The 24,906-nt window shown below is 53.1% G+C and overlaps 6 protein-coding genes across 6 annotated transcripts; 2 read left to right on the top strand and 4 right to left on the bottom strand.

Annotated features, from left to right (window-relative positions):
- Positions 1-229: 229 nt before the first annotated feature.
- BDZ83DRAFT_750131 (peptidase M76 family protein) lies at positions 230-1,153 on the bottom strand (the record flags this gene model as incomplete). The annotated part of the gene is made up of 2 exons (XM_060513882.1): positions 230-457; positions 539-1,153. 2 exons carry the CDS (start codon positions 1,151-1,153, stop codon positions 230-232), a joined length of 843 nt encoding a protein of 280 aa, XP_060367405.1.
- A 1,167-nt stretch (positions 1,154-2,320) lies between these two features.
- On the top strand, positions 2,321-4,019 carry BDZ83DRAFT_717870 (glutamate 5-kinase; the record flags this gene model as incomplete). Its single annotated transcript, XM_060511996.1, has 5 exons — positions 2,321-2,369; positions 2,426-2,613; positions 2,676-2,786; positions 2,845-3,115; positions 3,214-4,019. The coding sequence occupies 5 exons, from the start codon at positions 2,321-2,323 to the stop codon at positions 4,017-4,019; spliced, it is 1,425 nt and encodes a 474-aa protein (XP_060367404.1).
- A 243-nt stretch (positions 4,020-4,262) lies between these two features.
- Positions 4,263-5,628, bottom strand: BDZ83DRAFT_572825 (CTLH/CRA C-terminal to lish motif domain-containing protein; the record flags this gene model as incomplete). The annotated part of the gene is made up of 3 exons (XM_060504555.1): positions 4,263-4,913; positions 4,972-5,511; positions 5,578-5,628. 3 exons carry the CDS (start codon positions 5,626-5,628, stop codon positions 4,263-4,265), a joined length of 1,242 nt encoding a protein of 413 aa, XP_060367403.1.
- A 2,439-nt stretch (positions 5,629-8,067) lies between these two features.
- On the top strand, positions 8,068-9,092 carry BDZ83DRAFT_572682 (helix-loop-helix DNA-binding domain-containing protein; the record flags this gene model as incomplete). The annotated part of the gene is made up of 2 exons (XM_060504538.1): positions 8,068-8,707; positions 8,761-9,092. The coding sequence occupies 2 exons, from the start codon at positions 8,068-8,070 to the stop codon at positions 9,090-9,092; spliced, it is 972 nt and encodes a 323-aa protein (XP_060367402.1).
- Positions 9,093-14,971: 5,879 nt separating this feature from the next.
- Positions 14,972-16,975, bottom strand: BDZ83DRAFT_572785 (uncharacterized protein; the record flags this gene model as incomplete). Its single annotated transcript, XM_060504549.1, has 5 exons — positions 14,972-15,717; positions 15,762-15,998; positions 16,059-16,541; positions 16,598-16,796; positions 16,850-16,975. 5 exons carry the CDS (start codon positions 16,973-16,975, stop codon positions 14,972-14,974), a joined length of 1,791 nt encoding a protein of 596 aa, XP_060367401.1.
- Positions 16,976-21,324: 4,349 nt separating this feature from the next.
- Positions 21,325-22,994, bottom strand: BDZ83DRAFT_649691 (uncharacterized protein; the record flags this gene model as incomplete). Its single annotated transcript, XM_060510302.1, has 3 exons — positions 21,325-21,670; positions 22,220-22,314; positions 22,863-22,994. 3 exons carry the CDS (start codon positions 22,992-22,994, stop codon positions 21,325-21,327), a joined length of 573 nt encoding a protein of 190 aa, XP_060367400.1.
- Positions 22,995-24,906: the final 1,912 nt, after the last annotated feature.

Here is a 24,906-nt window from a genome sequence, read left to right as displayed (position 1 = left end):
GGAAGGTGTTTCCAATTGCATGTACGGGAGTTGGTGTTCTTAATGTCCGTCGTTTTCAGAGTATCAGAGTATCAAGAAACCCAAAGAAGCATAGTCATCATCCAAACATTTTGCTATATTCGCCGATGTTGGTTCCGTGAGAGTAGGAAGGAATAGTACATCAGTAAAGGGGGGTATTGTTTACACACGCTCGTTTTGTGAACGAGCCCAATTCTGTCGTCATCGTCCATCACCTGTAGACCTCGTCAAAAGGCCGCGTATCGCTGAAGCAGGACTCCCAGACCTGGTTCACCACCTTGGTCGCCTGCACATCATCCTTGCACCTAGGTCGGTTGAGGACGGACTGTATCGCTCGCTTCCGCACGCAGTCCTGGAACTGCTGAGACAGACTCCAGTTGCCTCTTGTAAAGGCTTCTCTTGTCCACCTGCACTCGCCACTGAGCATAGATGCTCGAATCTGCCGTCACGTCAGTCTAGTTTCTCCCTTTCTCTCCGGTTGTGCTCAGGATCAGCCGGCGCAGGACGCAGGAAACCTTACCTCTGTACACGCCGCATGCTTCAAATCCAGATCACCCATCCAGTCCACCTTCCACCGCAGGTGATCCCACGCGTGCACCATCTCGTGCGAGAGCGTGTCCTCCAGGTGCTTCCGGTCCCTGACCTCGTTGGCGCAGATCATGATGCCGTGGGCGGGGCTGAAGCCGCCCGACTGGCGGTGGACCTCGCCGTCCTCGGTCAGGCGCGCGGGGCATCGGCGGCACTGGATGTTGGACGCGTCGAGGGTGCCGTTGAGGCCGGCGATCTTCTCGTTGAGGAAGCGCACGGTCGGGGAGAAGGCGAGGAGCCAGTCGCGGTGCTCCTCGCAGCGCTTGCAGTCGCGCTCCTCGTTGGCGCGGTACCGGGCCTCGCGGTAGTGGAAGGCGCCCTCGGCTGTCATGCGGCCCGTGAGGATGTTGAAGTAGTTCATCCACCACTTTGTCTGCGGATCGAAACCGGTGCGGGCGGGGTCGTTGGTAAGCTCGCGCGGTGGTTGTTTCTGCTGTTGTTGCGCGGGTGGTGGTGATGATGATGATGATGCTGCTTGAGAAAGGGTCGCTGTGGAGGGGCCTGAGGGGGCCAGTGCCGCCGCTTGTTTGTCGTCGAGGATCGTCATTTTGGGCGTCGTGTGGTTGAGGTTTCAATTGTGCTTCGAGATTTGTCGCTGATTATGGGCGTTTACAACATGAGGATTGGGTGGTGGTTGGTCAAGGATGAAGGTCGTTGCTGGAAGATGGGGAATTTTTGGCCGTTATCGATAAGCCCTTCGATGTGATGGTGGTACTTGGCCAGAGGTACCACTTCATAGCGCAAAGACAATTGTTGCACTCCGTCGTCCCATGATTCCTTGCGAATCAAGAGAACGCAACATTCCTCCTATGCCATCTCAAAGCTTGTATCTTCTTTGAAGATCTCCACACAATGATCTCGCAAATGACTTCGAGTCAACCAATTGTTACCTGATCCTTTTGAACCATAAGTTCGATGTCCTAGCATCTTGCCGGTTGTCGTCACTGGCAGACCGCAGATCTACCGAGGGCGCGCCCTGTCCACTCAGCATGCAACGCAACGTGGAAATGACATGACGGGCGATTCAGCTCTATCTCTTAATCAAGACATAATGGGAACACCACGGGTGGTTTTTGGTTGGCAGGGATAATGGCAACAATGGGCCGGGCCATCAAGACCAACGGTGAAGATGCCCGGTGCACTACGGCATCCACCCCGGATTTTAGGGTCAGTATATCGCCCAATCACAGGTGCCTTTTACAGCCCAACTTCCGGGCGTTCTCCCGCCTTTCCTCTACACCGGACGATCCCGATGTCGGGCCAGTTTTTTTTTTACACTTCCACGCCGGCCCAGTCATAGGTTCAGTGAAAGGGGAAAAAAGATACACACGACCGGCAAGTCAAAAGACAACGAAAGGGCGCGGGAAATCGACCAGGGGCCTTGCACACATCACCACATCACAACCAGGCGGATCCTTTTTTTCGTCCCACAATTAACCAACTCGAAGCAACGGTCCTGGGCTCTGACTCTGGCAATGGCGGGAGCGGGTGGTCCTACGTGTAAGAAAGGGATCCAGTTATTTTTTCTCCCCTCCTACGTAATGCGCCTGGTGCCATTTGTTTGGACATCTCCTTGCGTTGATCGTAGCCGTCCCGTTCTTAACACTACCTTATTTAGACTTATTAGTTGATGTCTTCATCTCTCATCTTGGGGAACGGGCCGGATGAACATAGCGAGATTTGTGACTGACTTGAGATACTACCATCTGCAGACATGAAGCACCGTGAGGGCCGGAAACCTCTGACGGTGGTGCTGAAGCTCGGTGAGTCTTTCAAAAGTGCTGTACCCTTGATTGATCCATGCTAACTCATCCCGCAGGCACTAGCTCTATCGTGGACGAGAAGACACATCAGCCCTTGCTCTCCATCCTGAGTCTCATTGTTGAGACGGCTGTGAAGTTGAGAAAAGATGGTCATAGGGTGGTCATTGTCTCATCTGGCGCCATCGGCGTCGGTCTTCTTCGGATGGAAATGGACCGACGACCAAAGCACTTGTCAACACTACAGGTATAATCCCAGACCTACGGCCCCCGATCTCTGGCGTTGCTCAAGCTGAACAATCCTCGCAGGCGTTAGCGGCCATCGGCCAATGTAGACTCATCAGCCTATGGGACGATCTGTTCGGCCACTTCAGACAGCCCGTTGCACAGATTCTGCTCACCAGGAACGACATTGCAGATGTAGGCCTAGCCTAGAAACAGACAACTACCTAGGCAAACCACTGACATGCAACTGCAGCGGACACGGTATCTTAATGCCCAAAACACATTCAACGAGCTGCTCGATATGGGAGTCATCCCTATCGTCAACGAGAACGACACGCTAGCCGTCTCGGAAATCAAGTTTGGCGATAACGACACCCTGTCCGCCATTGCCGCGGGTATGGTCCATGCAGACATGCTGTTCCTCATGACGGACGTGGACTGCCTCTACGACAAGAACCCCAGAGCGCACCCCGACGCCCAGGCAATCGAGGTGGTTGAGGACATTTCAAGTATCCAAGCAGATGGTAAGCAAGCAGACATCCATCCCCCCCCCTCTCCATGTGGTGGAAAAGGGGGTGCCTCAGTCTCACCTAAGCTAACCCGACTTCTTCCCCAACTCCAGTCTCAACAGCAGGCTCCGCCCTCGGCACCGGTGGCATGATGACCAAGATCGTCGCCGCAAGGCTAGCAACCCAAGCAGGCGTGACAACCGTCATCACCCGCTCCTCGAACCCGGGCAACATCGTCAAGATCGTCCGCTACGTCCAAAGCCAGCAAAAGTACACCTCCTCTTCTTCCTCCCCGCACCTGGGCGCCGCCCCAGACGGCGAGGACCCCGATACACACCACGACGGCCACGACCACACCGAAGATCCGCTCGCGCAGTCGACGGCCTCCCTCCACATTGACCAAGCCGTCGAGAAACCCCCGCTGCACACCCGCTTCCTCCCCTCCGCGGACCCCATCCGCGACCGCCACTTCTGGCTCATCCACGGCCTGAAACCCCACGGCACGCTCTATATCGACGCGGGGGCCCACAGCGCCCTCCTCCGCAAAGCAGGCCTCCTTCCCGCTGGCGTCCTCGACGTCGAGGGCAACTTCGCGCAGCAGGAGGCCGTCCGCCTCGTCGTCGTGGACCGCCTACACGCGCCCAGCACCACCGGGAAGTTGTGGGGCGGCACGCCCGTCGAAGTCGGCCGCGCGCTCGTCAACTACGCCGCACCGGAGATCATGCGCATCAAGGGGCATCAGAGCTCCGATATTGGCGGTCTGCTGGGGTACGCTGACAGCGAGTACGTGGCGGAGAGGCAGCACATTCGCATCTTTGATCGGGAGAGTCGGCCGGTGACGCCGAGCATCGAAAAGGTCAAGGAGCAAGTCGTCGAAGAGGTAATTTCAGGTATCACAGGGTATGAGCAGAAGACATAGACAAAATAGTGTTCTTAGTAGACGCTCCGTTATGATCTACTTTTTTCTGTACAAGAGTTCGTGTTACCAGTGGCCGCGTATCCTTACCCTACGCAACGCCCCCAAAACTCCATAACCGTAAAACCCGCTCCAAGAATGATAACGCTTGCAATCTTTGATGGTGTATGGGACATCCCCACTAAGTAACGAACCTTTGCAAATCGCACACGTCTGATGAATCTTCGCATGCATCGATGCCGAGGCCTATGTGATGAACACTTTCTTAAGCTTGTCCATGGGGTAGACCTCGCCGGTGCGCAGATCCTTGACCTGATCTGATGGCAAACCAGACTTCTTCGCGTAATCCTCGAGGCGCTCTTTGCCATACGCCCGACTATTCGGCAGCAGCAGTAGGTCGTGCTCGACGTAGCTCTTGGTGTGGTGTGCGTAGGGGACGTTGCGGGCAAGGTCATTGAGCTCTGTTGAGCATATTGGGCAAACGGATTGCGTGCCTGCTGTGGCTGAAGCGTTCGTTGCCGTATTGGCGTCGGCAGCCACGTGCGATGAGTTTAGGGAGTGGCAGGCTGGAGTCTTGAGGGCCGAAAGCCCCGATGAGAGCGCAATGTGGAGGAGAGGATATGAAGGCAGAGCCAATAGACTGTTGTGGGTGCGGGTGAAGAGGTCGGCGAGGGTGTTCCACCGCTCTGGGCTGTAGAGGTCTGAGTACACGGCATTGGCAGCAGTTGGTGGAGAGGCTAGTAGACCAAAAGCCTTGCTAAGTTCGTCTGGATATGTCGCCTTGAAAGAAACGAGGTATTTCTTCGCGTGAGCGATGGCCTCCAGGAGCTTTGGCTGGGATTGGGTGCGGACAAGCTCGATATACTGCTGGAAGCGGAGCATGAATTCGAGATTACTCTGTTTGCACAAGGTCAGTCAACGTGCCTTGAGAGGTTGGTAATGCAGCAAGACGCACATCCATCTTCCGGAGCTCCTTCTTGTTATCCTGGCACCAAGCCAGTGCCTCAACCACACCTCCTCCCCTGAGTGATTCTTGAATTCGACTCATCTGAACGAAGGTCTCGACGTCGACCAAATCATCCATATTCCGCTCAGTTGTGAGCGCCTGCGCACTTTCGTTGTAACCATGGCGAAGCAGGTAGTCTACGAGCAAGCGGTCGAGACGGGCGCGGCTCCAAGCCTCATATTTGACGTCGTCGACGGAGTGCATGCCGTAGAGATCGCCAAGATGGGAGATGCGGGCACCGGTCTGACGGGTCAGACGAGCTTCTTCCTCGGCGTGAGCTGTGAGCTTGCGCTTAACGCCGCGCATGCGGGCGATCATGCTATCCAGGTTGCGGAGGACATCGTCGGGGGATGAGTTGCCCTTAACCGAGGCCGTGGCGGTCTCCTTCAGTAGGGTCTTGATGGCTGAAGAGTCCTTCTCGACGGTGAAGTGGGCGGAACGGAAGTTCTTTCGGAGGAGCTCGTACGGGAGTCGGAGGAGGGGTTGATCCTGTCGGTTGGAATGGAGGTTAGTGCGGGAACTGAACAGCTAGCTTCCTGTGACGCAGCGACGTACGAGGAGGAGATGGTCCTGATGCTTGATTGTGGCGTGCTCATGGTCGCCCATCTTGGCGACTTTCACGGACGAGGCAATGGACTGCCAGACCTTATTTGACGTCGTATTTCGCAGAAGAGAACTCGTATGCTGTTGTCGTCGTTATGGCTCGAAAAAGAACCCGAAGGGCGTCGGGTTCATTGGGGGCTTGTAGTTGGGAGGTCGGAGCACAGGTGCGCTGGTACGGCCGCTAGCAGCAATTGACGTTATGTCGCCGAACGTGGCGGGGCCAGCATCTTTCCGCAACGGAGCTGGTCTTTGGGGAAGCTACCTCACGATACTTAATGAGATGCCTAACCTTCCAAACTGCTTCAGATTTTCTCAGATGGCTTAGAGATTCTATTCATATGACAACAGTTAAGTTCTTAACTCCTATTCATCCGTTCTGCTGCTAAGATGCCAACCTCTTGAAGACCGACATTCCTATCCCAATGCCCATTGGATGCTTGTAGCACTCACTCTCCACTCATCAGTGACAGACCCGACATGAACGATTGTTCAGCACAGACCACCCATGTGGCTCATGTCTGCTTATGTAAAGACTCGGTCGACTTAAGTGTAAGCTCGGTCCAGCCACAACCCCGCTCTCCAAGGCCCAATCCCCAGCTCAGCTGTCACTTGCTACGACCAGCATTCGTAAGCAGATACGATGTGAGAGCTTGAGCAGAGGTAACACTGAAACGAGACAGACGGTGGCTAGCAACGGTCGAGACTATTTCGAAGCCGGTGTATCTGCTGTGCTTCTCTTCGAAGTGGAATGTCTCACAGTCCATCAGTCAAGTGATTCGTGTTGGCAGCCCACGGGAGCATCAGGTGATTGATGAGGCTCGGCATTTCGCGACGTAGACTCGTAGAGTACCTCACCCAAGTGGCAAGCGCACAGTAGATGGGTGTTCGGACTGGGTAGCTGAGGCTAAGGCAGGAGGATAAGCCCACATCTTCAGACCGGTCGAAGCTACCCCTGCAACACTCTACCTTACTCGCAGTAGCCTACCGGTCCATCGCTAACAAGGAGACAACGTGTCGAGCCGGCCAACAGTAAGAAAGTCGATAACGAGCAACAAAGGTCAACCGCATTTCCCAGGCTGGAGCGCTGTGCGGCAGGTGCCCCTCTTCGCAATGCGGATTGGCTCGGGGCAATCGGGGAAGAAGGCACCCACTTGGAAGCAACTGCCAGTGGGTGTGGATTCCCAGCCTTTGATTGGCTTTCGTCCCTTCTTGCCTCAGGAGTCAGGCGCATAACCTCCCTCTCGCTCAAGCGTATTTATCTCCAGCCTCACCCACTTTGCACGTGTTCACCCTTCTCCTTTGCCGCGTGACCAGAGCTTCCCGCCGTCGCTCCCCCCAAACCGACACGCCCAACTCAACCGGCCCCCTTCAGGTCAATACCTCCTCGGAAAATAATAAGATAAACGCAAGCCTTCGCCCAGGCTACGGCAATCCTCAAGAATCGCGATTTTGGAAAAAAAATAAAAAATTCGACGCGTTTCACTGCTCTTCCTTCAACTTTCAACCTCGACTGTTACTAACCAACTACACGGGCTCCATCCGACGAGGCCCCCCCAGCAGCCGCTGGCGCGCGATATCACGAGTTTGATCACGCCGACAACACGTGAACTCCAGCAAAACCCGTGATCTGGCTCACCGCCCAGACCACGCCGCAAAGCACATGATCTAGAGGTATGCGAGCTGTCCCATTTTTCTGACGATCTTCCCGTCTGCCCTATCGTCTCTCATCGCTATCACACTGCACTGCAACGGAAGCACGCTTCCGCATAAAGATTGCCTTTCCTCATTTGCGCTATTTTCGGAGATGCTGTCTTGTTCAAGCGCATCTCGCGATCTGTTGCCAAGCCACAATCAAGCGATTGTGATGGATGGCAATTCATCATCCGACGGCGAACATATCCTCTCATTTTCCAGGACGATTCTTTTTCCAGCAGACACGGCCTGTCAATCCATACAACCAAGTGTCGTCTCCTTGGATGAGCGTGGCGTATGCCGATTAAAACATATCCTACACCACGACAATCTCAGCGCTCATGCTGAGCCGTCAGCTGCGGTCTCGTCAATGCAAAGCTTCTCCTGCTACAAACCCTCCACGGCATCGAAGAGCAAGCGTTCCAGTATTTGCTCATGAGCAGCGGTCACTGTTTGAAGACACCACTCGGCTTCGATCAAATTCACATGCATCAGGGCTTACGGAGCGTTTGATACTCACTCATCTGCCTTGACGCGACCGTTCGCGCCTTGCTACTTCATGCTCTCAACACATGCAATTCCAAGATTCTTGATGCTAACCAAGCTTTCCTAGTCCCCGCTTCATTCAATTGAATCTAGCTTGAGTTGACGAATAGATCGTGTCTACTTTCCGCGGCTCCGCCTGTTCATTCTATTTCATTCTCACATCTGAATCCACGGTCTCCCCCAAAACTTCCAACCACAGCAACAATGGCCGACGTCATGAGCGAGCATCCTGACTTGTCAGAGTTGGCCCGCTCCCCTTCTCCTGGCCAGAAACGAAAGCGCGACGACGACTTGTCCGATTCGATGAGTCCCAGCCGAAAGCGTTCCAGTGCTGAAGGACTTTCAGATGTGGACACTGCAGCTTTCATTGAGAATGCTGTCGAGGCAGCCCATGCCGCTGCCCAGAATGGTGTCTCCGCCGCGGACTTCAGCGCCCTGCAACAAGCTGCCGCCGCTGAGCATTCCGAGGCAGCCGATCCTGCCAATGCTTCCAGCACCGCTGCTGCCGCCCTCGGATCCATGTATCCCACCCTTCATGTTCCTCCTACCACTGAGGAGCAGTTTGCTGCACAGTCGAGCAACGATCCCACCCACGGTCAAGACCATGGCTTCGGTCATGCTGACCTGAGCCCGCCGGACGGTCTCCCAGGTCTTCCTCCTGTACCTCAGCCTACGAATGGCCTCCAGTCTGTGCAACCTCAGCAATCACACCAACCCCACCAGCATCAGCAACCTCCCCCACCTCAGCACCGTTATTCGTCTGGATCAGCCGGCACTCCCGCTAAGAAACCGGACGTCGGCTCAGAGGAATGGCATAAGATGCGCAAGGATAACCACAAAGAGGGTAAGCAATGCAAAAGAAGATCAAGATGTAGTTGTTGACTAATCTAAACATAGTCGAGCGTCGTCGCCGTGAAACGATCAACGAAGGCATCAATGAGTTGGCCAAGATTGTGCCCAATTGCGAGAAGAACAAAGGCTCCATCCTTCAGCGTGCCGTCACATTCATCAATCAACTCAAGGAGAATGAGACACAAAACATCGAGAAATGGACTCTTGAGAAGCTGCTTACGGAGCAAGCTATAGCAGAGCTCAGTGCCTCCAATGATAAGCTGAAGCAAGAGTGCGAACGTCTCTACAAGGAACTAGAGACTTGGAAACGAGTTGCTCAGAATGCGGGTCTTTCATACCCCCAGGCGAACAAGGAGGAACCGACGAGTACGACCTAGAAGGTCTCAACTGAAGGCCAAACCCCTTACACTGCGGCCAACGTGGAGGCGGCGTTATCTCCTCAGCAGGCTTACACCGATCAGGTGAACCTTCAGCATGAGACTCAGCAGGACCAACACGGTGCCCTTCTGTACGGACCCTCGGCCCTCTTCGTCGATGAGGTCAGCGATGAACATGAACCTCCTCAACATCAGCATGACACTCCTCAGTATCATGCGCCCATCCCCTCAATCGATTGTGCTATCCATCAGCTTGACATCCCTCAGCACCAAGCCTCCGGCTCTTTCGACCCCCTTCGCCAGCCACGTCCGATCGCCCCTCGGGTAATCTCTCCTCATACGACTTCTCCTAGCGCGATTACTCCTCCGGTTCCCCCCGGAAGATTCCATTCGCCTCAATCTTCTGGGTCCGCTCCGTCGATCCCACGGGGCGTCTGTCAGATCGAGAACCCGGACTCCGACCCTTCTTTTTACTTTTCACCTTATACCCCCAGCCAGCAGTAAGCTGCTTTTTGTTGTTTCCTCAGATTATAAGCCACGGTAGCCGCGGTAGATAGGCTATATCATAATCAACCTTGCTCTCTAACTGTCATGTTTTCTCATACGTATATGGTTCGACCACAGCGTTGAACAAGACCTTGCGTTGGGTTTGTAGGATTTGGGTGTTTATAACAGAGGCGTTACATGGATCACCGAGCTTTTCAGCTTTAGGGCATTAATAAGACACCGGCTCTTTCCATGTGCAAGAATCCAAGTACCGTGTCGTCTGTTCGTCTGCAGCGTTTCATATCTTGCTTAAACGATGAGAAAAGTGCGTTGAAGAATCGCTGTAGACCAACGTCCAGTACCCTTTACGATTTCTAATTATTTGGAAGAACCTTACCGGTGCCTAAGGTTTGCATAAGAAATCTTCCAAACTCTTCAGGTCTGGCTGAGTGGTAAGAAACGGCGGGAGATGGCCCACTCGCTTGGCTTCCAAGGTGCGCTTGGAATATAGAAGCAGTCCATGAGTTGACTGTGTCTCAGTTGCATCACCGGGGTATGTACTCTCTTTCCTCTAAGCCTCAGGGCCCGGGTCAGAGAAGACTCGACGCGAGGCTGCAAGAAACTAGGCTCTACTCCCCAGCCATCCGTAGATGACTTTGCGACGCCGGGGACGATTCAGTCTCGTACAAAACTGACGAAGGAAAGAGCTTACTCTATCCGTACCAGGCTAAGGTTCGTCACCAAACATTCCCTTGACGTATAGCTGAGCCCGGTAGTGAGTTGAGGTTGAAACCGGACCTTACTAACAAGACAGACGCTACTCACATCCAAGGCTGATACATACATTCGTAGTGTTTTACGCTTAGCCGCAGAAACGCAGGAGAAAGTTGTACTCTAACCTCGATATTGGCTTTCGGAACCCTTTCGGTTCGATTTGGACATTTTCTCTAGATGACGCAACGCAGTAACCAAATTCCTATCCCTACCCTTTGCGCACAAAAGCAGCCACATATGGCCAAGACTAGCTGTCCTTCTTGAAGAAAAACCCTTTCCCGTCTCACCATTGCTATGATTAGAAGATGGCCAGCCTGCGTTTATATCATCTCGTTCTGACTAGGCGCTTTCCAATTTCCAAATATCACCGGTTGCGCGTAGGCGAAGCCTCAAACGGCACAGTGTTATCTGTTCTCCTCCGGCCGTAAGAAGAACACATGCAATCGGCCATCAAATGCCACGTCCTGCATAAGAAATTGCCCATTTTCTTATATGCAGTCAAGACCTTTTTTGTGGTCTCCTCCCATGTCCCGATGTCCGACTCGTAGCTGGGGAACCCGGGGCCCTCGTACTCACCCGACAAGACAACGGAACCAGTCCCAGGGCTCCGCGGTACTCGGGGAGGAGCGGGGAGGAAGAAAGGGGGAAGAGCAAAAAGTTCCCGCGGATTGGGGGCGTGCATCATGCACGATGCAACAGCACGTCCTTCCCGGCCGTAGCGGGGAGTGGGAGGAGGGAATAGCGCCCGCTGCCGTCCGGCTGCCGGATCGAGGTCCGGACCTGGGTTCAGGGGCTTTTGTGTCTCTAGGTTGGCAAGATCCTGCCAGTGTCACAACTTCCCACGCGGTATGCTGTGAGAACGCAGTTTGCCCCCGGGAGAGGGAAGACGCGGGAGAAAGGAGATGGGTGGGGGCAAAGCGAACACGACCGCTTCGGGGATATACCTCTTCGCCTCAGAGATAGTGACTGCCATGGCAGCGAAAGTGTTGACGGAGTCTGGCATGGGAAATTGGCTTCCAACTTACTGAAACTGAGGCGCGTATGATGAACGAGCTCCCGGGCCCCTTGTCTATTGTGCAGAATGACCTCGCCATGTTTCTTGGTTTACCTTGACATATCGCTCCGACTGGGCAGTCAACGTGAAGGCCGTGCCGACAGAGAGAGAAAAACTGCCCATAACACTCATGATTTCAAAGCGATTTGTGCCGAGACATTCCCCGGTGAAGATGTCTTCATGAGATGAAAATAGAAAACCTGAACAGGACTTTTTGGAGTAACCCTCGCCTTGGGCCCAGAACCTAGAATCGGTTTCGTTGGTCACCAGTGCTCGCTTTTGCTATGTATGTTCATGGATACCATCTATTCCGGCGCGCCATACTTTCGCGGATGCGCAATGAAACTCAAAATCAGTCGACGAGGTGTTTCTATTTGTAAACAAACTGCTTTCCATCCATAGCCCGCTGTCATTCCGCATGTCAAACGCCGACGTTTAATGAAAGGCCTACGAGCACATTCGCAGTGTTTGCATGGGTGTATCTGTGGGGTGAATGATCGCGAGTACGGATACCCATGCCTCAACTCAACCCTCCTCCAGGAACACACTTGGTTCTAGCTTCCTCAGCCCTGTTATCGTCCCTACCATATTCTCAGACCTCAGACTAAGTAGGTGTGTGTGCGTGCGTGTGTGTGTGCCATTGTGGAGAGATGGAGGAAGTGAACAGGCGAAGGACGGAGGGGGGGCGTGTAAGCACATTCTTCTTGGCCACGAGGTATCTGTACGAAGTACGGATGGAACTATAGAAAAAAAAAAAGGGTTCCGAAATGATTTACTCTGCAGCGGGAAGTCAAAATCCTCGGGCCGGGCCAGTAGCTTCCCATCCTACTACTCTCCTTCTCAAATCAAAACCAGCAGAAACCCCCGGAGCGGGATGGTGGGATGAAGAAAAAAGAAAAGAAAACGGACAGAAAGCATAATAATACAGGTCATCTGTCAGGATTCACAGGGGGTGAGAGAAATCAAACAGAATCGAACGATATGGGATGGAGGGGCGTGTGGTGATGATTGAAAAATAAGGTTGAAGTAGTGAGCAAGAGAACATAGCAAATAAGAGCGAGGATCAAAAACCGGCCAACAAACATTGACCCTTGGAAGAAAGCTCTCGAGGTGTGGTACGCAAAGGCCGGTGACTGGCCGCCCGGGGACTCCACTTCTTGACCGGTCAGCGGGGCACCGGTGACCGGGGTGCCACTTTTTTTTTCATTATCTCGCAAAACCTCACAGCACGCCGTTAACTTTGCGCCGGCCCTTTCAAAGGCTCAAACTCACTCCCCCCCCCCCCCCCTTCTCTTCTCTTCTCTTTTCCTACCACACCCAAAAGAAGCTCCAAATCACATTTGACATGTCAAAAATTGGATCCAAATTACCAGGATCTGAGGAAAAGTAGTGTATGTAGCGCTACGATGTTCCCTGTCTAGTGAATAATTTGTCAAATTGTCAAGTTGGCCCTCACCTTAGCGCCCGTTGTCTGTCAGATTTACTCCGTAGCTGTAGAAAAAAAAAACTGCAAGCCCGTTGTCAATCCTCCTCCCTTCCGACCCCCCGGCCCTACTATTCCTCCTTCATTTCCTTCATTCCAACCCGTCCCGTCCCGTCCGGGACACCCCACCGTTTGACACTCCCTCCGTCACAGTGACAGCTCCTTCTCACCCCCCCTGCCACCACGCCAATACCTACACTAGACTGGACCCCTGAAAACAACATCTCTCTCCCACACACACACAGTGTGGAGGACATCTGTAATATCCTCTATCTCAAGAGGTGTGATAAAATCGACATACGACGAGGCTAACCACGACATGCCACGATGTGGAAAGCTGCCGATTGGGGACCTTACTTGACTGGTGGTGGGTGGTGATGACAGATTGACAGCTCAAAACCAACAAATTTCCCCTGCATTCATAGTTCTCGCTTGACAGGGTAGGTACCTACCCAAGCTCTGTGATTTTCGCTCTGCCTCGCAATTTAGGGTTCTGACGGCGTACGAAGTGCGGATGCTTCATCTCCTGAGAAGTGAGAAAACATTCCAGGCAGATCACACTAAGAAATCACGCACTAAACCCCCTTGGATTGGTTCCACGGACCAGAACAGAGCCTCATTGACGTTGGAAGTTCCATGAGGCTGACACAGCCAAGACGACCCCAGCCGGCGCTAAGAGAGAACAAAGGGAACGGAAAGACGTTTATGGATAGACTGACGTTCAGCTACCTACCTACCTAATCTCAACGACATCTTGTACTCATCACTCATGCGTCGGGAGTGGGAAGGCGGGGGGGACCTCTTGAGCAAACTGCCGTTCCATTACTGACTATCTATAGTTGGACCACAATGTCCAAGACGGAAAGCCAAAAAAGGTCATCAAACTCTCGAGGTCGTTCAGACAACTCTTGCTCGTCTTCCTCTGCCCTATCAGACCTCCAACCAAAACAAAACACGAAAAACACAAACTCCCGTCATCACATCATGTCAAAATCTTACTTTCTCCCTCTGTTCAAGCCATTGATAGCATTTTCTTTTCTGACACCCTTTTCTCCGTCCCCCGCCCCCCGTTGCAGCCGTTTCCACGGTTTTCAATAAAACTCCCATCTCTTCTTCCAAGCGCCTCGTCTGGCATGAGATTCGAAAAATAAAATAAAATAAAAGCAAAAGAACAAACGGCCTAAGCCAGCAAAATCACATGAGTAGAGCGAGAAGAGAAGTAACAAAAGAAAACTAGTCGTCCTTCTTGTCGCAGAGGTATCTTCTCCTCCGAGTGAACCAATCCGTATATGCTGATGCTCGGGGTTGATACGAAGCTGAAGTAGAAGAAAAAAGCATTGGCAGATTTTTGGACAAAAGGAAACGTGTCTTTCTCTCATGACAGCGTGAATGCCGTGACACGAGTATCGGATAGCCAACGGGAAGATTGTGTAAAAAAAAACCCAGCCTCGACCTCGTTGCAAATCAGAAACAAAAACTCCAGCAAATCGACACGCTTCATCGCTCTATTAGACGCGACCTCGACCCGTCGTCATCGTCATCGTCGTCGAAATGACAAATGCTCCCGCCGCCCCACCTTGCTTCAGATTCTGTTGATGTGATCTGAAGACTGCTGTCGCCGGCTGCTGCGCTCCGATATGCTTCCGTTGTCAAGTGATTGCTTTTTGACCCGCAGATGATGTTACGAAAATAGAATTGCCGCTCCCTAGGAAAGTGAATACAAATGGCCGTGCCGATTAAAATCCTGGAAAGCACCATTCACGCCGTCGTTTGGTTTCTTGTTCTGATGTTCCGATGTATCCAGCCCTGTGGCATTAAGGTTGTGGTTGCTGTGTTGGTCGCGCCTAATGATTTCCTGATTTGCTTTGGAAAGTCCGGTGATCGTCAAGTCAAGAGAACACGACAAAGCCTGCCCCAAAAAGCCCGTCGGCCACCCAAAGATCGTATAGGCCGTTAATGTGTTGCCGCAATGGGCACCAGCCCTGAGCTGTGCTGTTACTTCCAGCCCCTTTTGACATGCGGAAGACTTAGTGATGCCTCGCGCTGGCCAAACCATCTGTCCAAGGTCCACTTCGTCTCGAATCAATGCATTTGTCCCCTTGCGAGTGCTTCCGCTTTCCCGCCCGACCCAGGTAATCCGCGTGTGTCGGTAGGTAGGTAATTTGGGAATCCCTGAGAGTTCTGCACCGGCGTTTGACTGGCGCTTACAGGCCGGAAAACTTGATCAAAGCCGCTCCGTGAAATGTTGTCGTACGGTGTAGGAATATACTGATTTTGGTTGAGTGGCACACTAGGGTTCGCAAAGTGTCCTTGTCCGGTTCCGGGTTGCTGTGGCGTGAACGAGTAGACGGAAGCGCCACCAGGTGCTGCTGAGCTCCCTTGCCATGGCTGTGTATACATTCCGGCATTGTTGGTAGTGGAGTACTCCGTAGGTGAAGTGTACATGGACGCGCGACGGTGCGGATCGTGTGTCGTCGGTACCAGGTCTTGAAGTGGCATGCCGGGCGGATGGATGTTGTTGGTTTCTACAAAATGGTGCTCGGGTTGAATGTTTGAGGAAAGCATCTGCGTCGAGTATTGCTGCTGGCCGCGCATCGGCATATCGTTCATGTAAGGGCCTCCGTGCAACGGCCCTGTCGGGCTATGATCGCTGGTCGAGTTGTGCAAGAGGTCGTGCGGTGCTCCTGTCTTCGATGGCGAAACGCTAGACGTAATTGAGGGATGTTCGTCCTCTTCCTTGACAAAGCCGTTGTCTTCGTTATCCGAGGGATAGTTCTCTGAGAATTTATCCTCCGACATGACAAAAACCTGAGCATCCCCATCTGAGACTTATTAGCAGCAGGTCTGTCAATGTGACAAAGTGTGCGCTTACCAACTTCACCGTTCTTGTACCTCTCCTCCATCTTGGCAACCTTGAAAATCTCATCTAGATACGGCTTCTTCTTGGCATTTGTCTTGTTCTCCTTGTCCGCAAAGAAAGCTGACATTGCTTCCGTCGTAGCTTCTTCGAGCTTTAGAATACTTAAGTTCATTTTGCGGATGGCAGGGTGCTGTTTCTCAGGTGGTTCTACGATCATTCGAAGTATGTGACACAGAAGATGGACTCGCTCTTGATTCTAACAGTTAGTAGGTATATCTAGAAAAGGCATTTGCCCAAAGGAGATCTTACCTCGCTTATAGAGATGATCAGGCTCCTTGTGTCTGACCTTTTCTTCTTTCGTAGGTCCCCACGGCTTGGGCCACCAGTCTGGGGCCTTTTCGTCTTGGCCAGTGTAGGGATGATTCGTCTGCTTCTTGGGCTCAACCACTTTGACCCAAGCCTTGGCGATGAGCTTGCAGGCTGTTTGCTGGCAGTTTTTGAATCGTTGCTCGTAGAGATTCCACAGGTCCTTCTCGTCACCAACTTTCAAGGTCTTCTTGGAGCTAGATGCAACCACAATCGCAACGTCGTCATCGTCGTTTGTAGGTCTCCGGTAGCCGCCGCCCATGCCTGCTCTGTGCCTCTTGCGCGTCTTGTAGCTTCCATCCTCGTCATAGAAATCGCCGCCAAGTCGGCGACGATCGTGTCGATTGCCATAGCTGCCGCCAAATGCTTGTTGATAGCCATCACCGTCGAGGCTGAATTCGGAATCATCATGAACAGGGGCGGCAACTGCGTTGTGGGGTTTAGTATCAATCTAGTACGGTACAGTTTGGATAAGAACCCACCAGGACGCACACCACTCCCATGGCTGACATTATTCACATGACGAACAAAATTCTTCAAGTTGAAGAACTTGCTGTAAGCATTAGGCTGTCTTTCTGGCGTGTTCATAAACATCTGAGTAGAACCATCGTCCAACACAGCTACCATGAAGAATCTCTTGGCTGGAATGTTGCAGTGGTCACGGAGGGCCTTCTCGATATCCTACTGACAGTAAGTTATCTACGCCAGACGTCAATAGCGTCGCGACTACTCACCATCGGAGGTCTGCGAGCGTCACGAGCTTCGTGGTATCTACCATCCTCGGGGGGTGGGTGGTCAATTGGAAACCTTTCTGGGGGCCATTGCCGAGGGTAAGGCTCCCGATTGTAGTCGCGGACCATGGCCACGGCACAGTTAGCCCAGAGAGCAAGCCGACAGGAAGAAAAAGTGCGTCCGCTTGTTAAGCCAGGAGAACCGAGTCGTCGTATGGGCGAGATTTAAGAGGCTATCGTAAGCGATTTTGGCGTGTGACTCTGCCGACCAAATGGAGAAGGTGATGGGGCGAATACGATGTGTAACTACGCAATGGTTAGACAACATTGAGGTGCTGATATCTGCATTCGAATATCCTACAAGATGCGGTAGAGGGTGGAACTTCTGAGATAATTGTCGTGGAACAGAAGTATGTGTGTGAGAAGGGACCATAAAAGTCAGACCTCTATGTGACCCCGGCGTGGTCAAGCCTAGCACAAGGCAAGACTGTGTTGTTTTGGGGGGGATTCAAGCCTGATGCCCACGGGATGGTGTTGGGGCTTGGCTGTGATATGTCGAGATGACTGCGCGAGGGTAGATGCAGTAGAGAATCAGACTCGTCCCGACGTTTGTTTAGCGGGTAGCTCAGTAGATATTCCAGAGTCCGGCCGAAGAACACCAGCAAGATTAGAGTCCAGCTGACCAACAGAATAGGAGCGGGATCCTGCGTCGGATCGTAAGTGTTGACTAGACAAATAGCTTCCAAGCGCGGATCTTGGTGCAGAGAGATTGCTAGATGCAGTTTCGTGGCTGAAGAGACGAAATTGACGTTCCAAGTGAAAGATACGACAAAGCAAGAGGTTTGTGATCCGTCAGGGGCGTTACGGGGTTTTGGGAGAAAAAGGTCGGCGGAGAGAGCGGGACCGGGTGGTTCAAACGAATCTACCAGTTCGCGAGACTGGGCGTCAGGGCGGACCTCAAAGTCCTCTTTGTTTTCAAGACGGCTTGAGACATCGGGGGGGGGGGGGAGCCTCTCCACTGGTTCGCGGTTTTGTCTTAGAGCGCAACTCTCCACGCAATGTCTCGGGGAGGGAAGGGTGATGTGTAGTATAGACTGTAGACCAAGAAAGAGCTGAGGAGTCGGAAGGGGGAGAGAGTAAAGCGGCCAACAAGAACGCGTTTGCGATGCTTCCAAGGTCGACACGAGGAAAGCGGATACGGCTGTCCTCGGAAGAGAATCAGAGGAGAAGGGAAGAGCCAATGACCACGAACTGGAGCAGTGGAGGGTGAGGGCCCTAGATGAGTTCAAGGCTCGCGGGCTGAGGTGGATCTTGGAGGAAGGATGAACCTGCAAGGCGGAGGCGAGTCGAGCTTGTCGACGGGTCCCGTACCTCTCGTAATGATCTGAGTTAGGGCTTTTTAGTGTATCTCGATTGTTGCCGTGGTATGTGACAGCCAGCTGAGGAGTGCGGGCGAGAAGCAGTGTCCCGCAAGCGAGGGGGGTTTGAGCAGAGAGGCCGCGCAGACGACTTGAGGTCGAGGGGCAGCGAGACCGGCATCCGCAGTTGTGGAATCATGAACGAGCAGAAAAGTAGGAAGTCAGACCAGGAGGTACCCTGGTCTAGTCAACGTGAGCTTCTACCCTCCTTCAGCTCTTGGCTGGACTGCAAGTTGAGAGAACCGGGGACTAGTGAGCCGCAGTAATATGGAATGGACGTGTCCGTCTGAGTGCCATATGAAAAGGCAAAGAAAAACGGATGGGCACACACACGCCTGAAGCAGAACAGCAAGTCTTTCCGGCGCGGGACTGACGACAGTGGAGTAAAGAAGGGGGGCGGGATAGAATAAAAAGGCTTTCTCAGGTAAGCCTTTAGGTGTGGACGTGGTGGAATGTGGTCAGGGTATCCGTACGGATACTTGTGAAGCTGTGCATGGGGAGTGAGTATGTAGGACTAGGTTGACCCTCCACTCTCTTCCCTCCCTGGTCCAAAATCCTGATAAGGTGTGGCAGGTGCCAGCCAGGAGGGAGAGTGTGCTCAAGAGTCAAGAGTTCCCCGTACGGATACACCACCATCCCATCCAATGCCGCAGCTTGACATCCCAACAGGTGTTCTGCAGGAGACCACAGTTCACACCCACCCCTCCCGAGGCAACCCCCCAAGCTCATCCATGGTGTTTGCACTACTGTGAGCAGACCAAGTCGAGCATGTACTGTACCAGACATGGCCGGTACGCATCTTCGTGCATACATGGCCTGTACCAGACCAAACACAGCCAGATGTGGTCGAACGGAGACCCTAGTCGTAGTCCTCCCGGCCAGAAACCCACCATGTGCTGTCACTGAGTGCGAGGGTTGCGGAGGGCGATCCTCGTAGCCCTGCTCATCCTCCCCAGGCACCCCCGCTGCCAACCGTCTGCAGACCTAGCAATACTGCTGCAATGGCCCGCAAGTTGAGGGCTCTGATCGGCCAGAGCCCGGAGTGTCTGGATTTGCAGATGTCTCTTCATTTCTCTGGTTTCCACTCACCTCAAATAAGTCGACGAGGTTGGCCGCTCAAGGTCTGAACTTGCGGCAGACGAAGAAAGATTGGCCACGGGAACCACAAAGCGATGAACAGATTCCATCCTGTGGCAACGGTTAGCAATTCGAACGCCTGTCTGGTGCGAGATTCGCGAGAGCGCCGGTGTTAGAATCGCCGAAGCATTGACCGTTCTATTCATCCTCAGTTGAGCTAGGTAGCCGGCTATTGCGAGAGGTAAGGACAGATAAAAATCATAATTTGTGTGAGTGCATGAAGGTGTGGGAGACAGCCCATGTCGAAGAGCAGGGGTCGAAGTGAGACAGCGGTGGGCCGGGCTGAACGGCGCATCGGTCGGCAAAAGCCTTGCCAGTTATACCGGTCTCCGTTGATTACATGGCATTGGCTGCATCTTTGAATAGCCATTGCATCATTCGAGCCCGCGCTGTTCGTCTCAGGGCTTTCTTTTCCTCTCGTGATGTTGTCGCACGCTGAATAAGCCTTGTAAGACTCCCTTGGACACCTGAATTACTTTTGAAAAGCTTCATAAAGTACTTAAATCATCAGGTTATTGATGGCACGGAGTCTGCAGGATACCCAGGTGGGGAATAATGAATGTCCACTCTGGCTTTTCGGTATGTAAAACTAGGACAGGTATCGAACACTGGGTTGTCGGATGAAGCAGAGGGCGGAAACCAATCGGTACAAGTTGTGGTGGACTCAAGACTAGAGATGCTACACGCGTACGGATATATCAATGACTGTACTGCCACATCGACTGTTCCGAGTAATGAAGGCTTTCGACTATCGTATGGCTGGCGTGCTGTCTAACTCTAGCGAGACGACAAAAGCAACTAGAGTGATAGTGGCCTTAGGGAAGCTTCATTCTGGAGATCTGTGAGTAAGGAGGGCTGTGCCATCCAAGGTCGCCGCTTGGTTACGGATCGAGTTGCCTACGTGACAATGACTGCCCAGCCCATACAACATAGATTTTGACCAAGCGCTCTCTTAGCTCAAAGCTCTCGTCAAAGGTCAATGGCACGAAGTCGGCCATACCCTACCGGTAGCAATCCTCATCGTTTTGGCATCCCAAGCTCATGTAGGAACGGAACTGACCCCCAAATAGCCATGTTGAGGGCGCCGCTAGGCTCGCCATGCCAGCGCGAGCGCGTTTTTGTGTGGCTATCAAAGTGTTATGGTGTTCGTAGCATCCATTTCTAGCGCTTAGGTTCGCCCTTGCTTCTAGACGGGGTCGAGCGGGGACCTTGGAAGGCAGAGGCTGGGTGGTGTATGACTCCGTTGCGTTGACTTGGAGCTTGACGAAAATTTTGACAGTTCAGGGCCACCTGCGGGAAGCGGTACGGCGCGGAAGTTAGTACGTTGGCATGGCAAGCAAACAAATTTTGATGGGGATTCGGTGCCCCATCGGAACATGCGGGGAATGGCTCTCATTCGTCGTTGACCGCGGTAGAATGGCAAGGTGCATGTCCATTCAGATGGTTTGTTTGCTCTTGCTAGGAGAAGGCCTCGGGCGGCAGGGAGAATGGAAGAGGGCCGAGCATGGCTGGTTGCTGGATTGCCAGCAAGAAGGCCGCTCCGCTGGCCGTGCTCAATGGGACGTCGTCAGACGGGTGGTTAGGGCATGCTGTAAGGTCGGGGCCGCAAGATGGGATGAAGCCTGCATAGAGAGCGGATCAGAACCAAGCATGGCGCGGTCGGGGATGGGTTCCGAACGGGGAGTGACCTGTTTGGCGTCCTGCCCTGGCGTCCTGTCGCATGCCAGAGGCGTCTGATCCTTGACTGGAGGTGTTTGTACGTCCGCTTGTGAGATTGTCAGCTCCGTCCGGTAGGTATTCAGGCATGCGGAAATACTGTACGGATGGTCATGATGGCCAAGAATAACGACTTGGCGTTACAATACATTTGCGACCGTACGCAGCGAACGGGGCGAAGAACTGCGATGCTATGGCCGTAGCTCGTCAAGCGCGGCTGGAAAGATGTCGACGCCAGCGAGACAACAGACAAGGACGGTTATCATTCAACGGCTCCATTCCAGGGTCCAAGACGTAGTCATCGATATGTGCTGGAGGCGGCACAGGAATGCAGTAAACGTTGAAGCCGAGAAACACATGTTTGCTCCCTCTACGAAGAGATACAGGGAAAGTGGTTGGTAGATGGGTGATTAGCAGCGGGCCTGGACCAGGCTTCGAGAGTGCGCGGAGCAGTGCGTAGTGCGTGGGACAAAGGAACGTGGGCACCGGAATGTCAGGGTGCGATGTTCCCGCACAGTACCCGTAGGCGATGGCAGGCTGAGCCGACCATGGACTGTAGGTACGGAGTACGGAGCAGACTATATTCGTAGGCCGTAGTTTGGAGCCAGAGGCGTCGGTGGGCAAGCTTCGGTTGATGTTAGAATGGGCGGGTGGCCGAAGGGGAGGGACGGCCTGGAGGAGCCAGAGTGTGAGTCGAGAAAAGAAAAGTGCTGGAGGCCGATCATGAAGTTCGGGTAAAATGGCGGGGATGAGGATTGGACCGAATTAGACTGTACTGGATTGGACTACACTAGATGGATTGCATTGCATTGCATTGGGGGAGAAAAAGCGGCGACGGAATGGTGATTGACTGACCGTCCGCCAGCCTTTGAAGTTTGGTCGTCGCGTTTTCTGGGGACAGGACAAACGGGAACGTCCAGTCAGCCCGGAAACTTAGGTTCCATGGTTAACCGGGAGGTACGTACCGTAGGAGCACGTTCCGGGTGGGGACAGGGTGCGGCCGCTCATCTTCTCCACTTGTTGAAAAAGGACAGGCGCGTCGCACGGAGCGTCGGAGCCAAATACAAAGACCCAAAGTATCTCGCAATGCACCACCACTCACCTATGGACAAGTCCACCACTACTGCCCGCTCTTGCACCGTCGTACTGTACCAAGCCGCGAGGTAGGGTAGCGTCCGTACGAACCTTGTCGCCTTGCTGGGATAAGCTATCCGCACCTCCCTCCTTCTCTCTCTCTCCTCTCTCTCCTCTCTCTCTCTCACTCTCTCTCACACACACACACACACTCACGTATTTATCGCGATTCCCTTCCGCCAGCGGGAGATATACTGAGCGTTGTGTCAGGCCCAGGGAACAGTCTGGCATGCCGCACGCCGTACGCCCCCAAGCCGAACCAGGATTAGAACTGCAAATCAAGACCAAGACCAACAGCTTCCCATATCCAAGATAATTCCTCTCGGTAGGATTATCATTCTGGGATTCGGACGGAAGTGGGGGACTCGCACGGCAGACAAACGACGTTAAGTCCGGATTTGTTGCCTACTTGCACCGTTTATCTGAGGCGTCGGGGATAACTTCGGGTGTTAGTACTGTGTCTCGACCAATCAGCAGGTTCGGACCATACATGCTGCATGTACGTACAGATAGGTACAGATTCGTGCAATCGACAATGCAGTGTGTTTAAGCTTCTCCCCCTGAGATCAGCGACGTTCCTCCCTTGAATGATGTTTGGGCGAGCCATTTACCTTGGTGATAGGCTCGAGTATCCGTACTCGCTTCCTGAAAGGTTCGAGGAACTTTTGCCAACGCCAACCATAAGCATGAAGCGTGGTACCTGCTTGGCGCGGGTGCAGACTTGGACCCTTTGGTTTCCTCATTCTTTTCGTCCATTCCTGAAAGCCTGCCCCGTACTATGTAAACTATGCACCTATGATCAGCTAGTTCTTGCTTGCTGCATTGGTGAAAACACTGGTCAATTAATGTTCCCTCCCACCGGCCTGTGGAAGTTTTCGGTCGGGGTCCACGGCATCGGTACGGGCTTGAAGTAGACTATATGCTAGGAACGGCCCGATCGTCACGCCGGTAGCACCGGCCATCGACCGTCTCTAACCTACTGTTACGGCGAGGTTTATCTTTTATACTCTAGGTCCGTCCCATGTCGACTGCGCCTTTTGACAACCTCGGCGGTCTCGGACGGATTCGTCGGACAAGAAACAAGAGTTGGTAAAGGAAAAAGAGAAAAAAACTCTGTCCTAGTTTACTCTGGCCCCGTTTTGGGGGTCATGGGGGGAACACATGGTCTGATATTTTGTCATGCCTGTTGCCGAGGGTTCGGCTCACTCACTGCCTGCATCAACGACCACGTTGAAAAGGTCCAGTCTTGCGTGACCTTCTCAGCCTCACACAGCATAGCAAATGGGTCAAAGTATGTTAGCTAGCAGGTTAGGTACCTCATGACCAACTGATGGAAGAAAACTTTGCGAACATAACATCTGTTTTTGTTTTACTTGCTGATCTTGCTCGCCTGCCAACAGTTGTGGCATGCTTGCTAGAAATGGATACGCGAGACTGAATATGGTTGGCGTATTACTAGAAGCTGGTTTTATGACCAAGTCTGGTGCTCTACTTAGTACACAACTTTGTCGACTAGGAATACGTTGGAAGGGCCCACGATGTTTCTAGGGTCCAATTTTCGGCCCAAAATTCAGACTCCCGCCCCGGCCAGGTCCTTGCAGTCCAGGCTAAGGTACGGAGTAAGTAGTGTAGGTAGGTAGGCAGGTCATGTCTCTTTTTTTCTCGGACGGTACTCCGTGGACCCTAATAAGCATGACCGACCCTGAGGTAGAAATGGAGAGGAAAGAGATGCTCCATGCCGCCTTTGATGTCCTGATTCTCTTTACCCGGATTTACTTGCCCTGAATGTCAGAAACCTTGCCTTACTAAGGTAGCTGGTTCCAGTTCAGAGGCAGAGCCGACCCAGAACTGGAAGGCACCAAGATGCACTTGTCTTTTTTCGCTTCCTAAAGGCCGCGAACTCGGTTAGACTACTGCAGGGAGGAAGGTGCTCTGCGATCAGCGTGCGTACGTGCCTTCTCTTCCATGTTCCTCGCCCTTTCCAGATTCCGACTATCACCAACGACAGTTGCCCCCTCTTTTGCTCTACAAGTTCCAAACCCAAGACGTGAACAAGACAGCGTCTTATTGGTCGTCGAGGTCTCACCTTCCTCTCCAGACAGGCCCGCCTCTTGCCAACTTCATGATCCCGCCAGTGCCACCAATGTTTCCTACCTACATCATCACGTCGCGCTCATCCTCGTCTGTCTGGCCCGCGCTACTCCTTTCTTACCCCGTCGAGATTCATCACGGGGTTCATGACGAACTTCTCTGCAACACCATCCTCTCAATCCCTCGTATGCCGCATGTCTTACGCCCTAGCGCCTCGCCCATCTACGCGTCTCCTTGAGTACCTATGAGCTCCAGCACAGCAAAGCTGGGGCGCCCTGTCCGTAACCGCCCGTCTTATTCGCCTGAAGCTACATACACTTCCGACCCAGGCACTGCGGATGCATTGAGAACCTACCGTCGCTCTTCAAGAGGGAAGTGATGATGCCGTCCATTCTTGGATATATGTGCATCTAGTCGAGTCTAGTTACACAACAGGCTGTCCACGCTCCTGTGCAGAACCAACTCCTTCCTGGAAATGGCGCTGGAAAAGCATTGCTTACGGACTTGAGGTGGTCAGCTGAGGGCCGATCCAACCACTTGAGGCGCCCACATTGGTCCATCAAT

This window comes from Colletotrichum acutatum (genome assembly GCF_030867785.1).
Source record: "Colletotrichum acutatum strain CBS 112980 chromosome Unknown BDZ83scaffold_25, whole genome shotgun sequence".
Lineage (NCBI taxonomy): Eukaryota > Fungi > Ascomycota > Sordariomycetes > Glomerellales > Glomerellaceae > Colletotrichum > Colletotrichum acutatum.
Note: the sequence above shows the minus strand (reverse complement) of the source record. Positions and strands in the feature narration are given on the sequence as shown.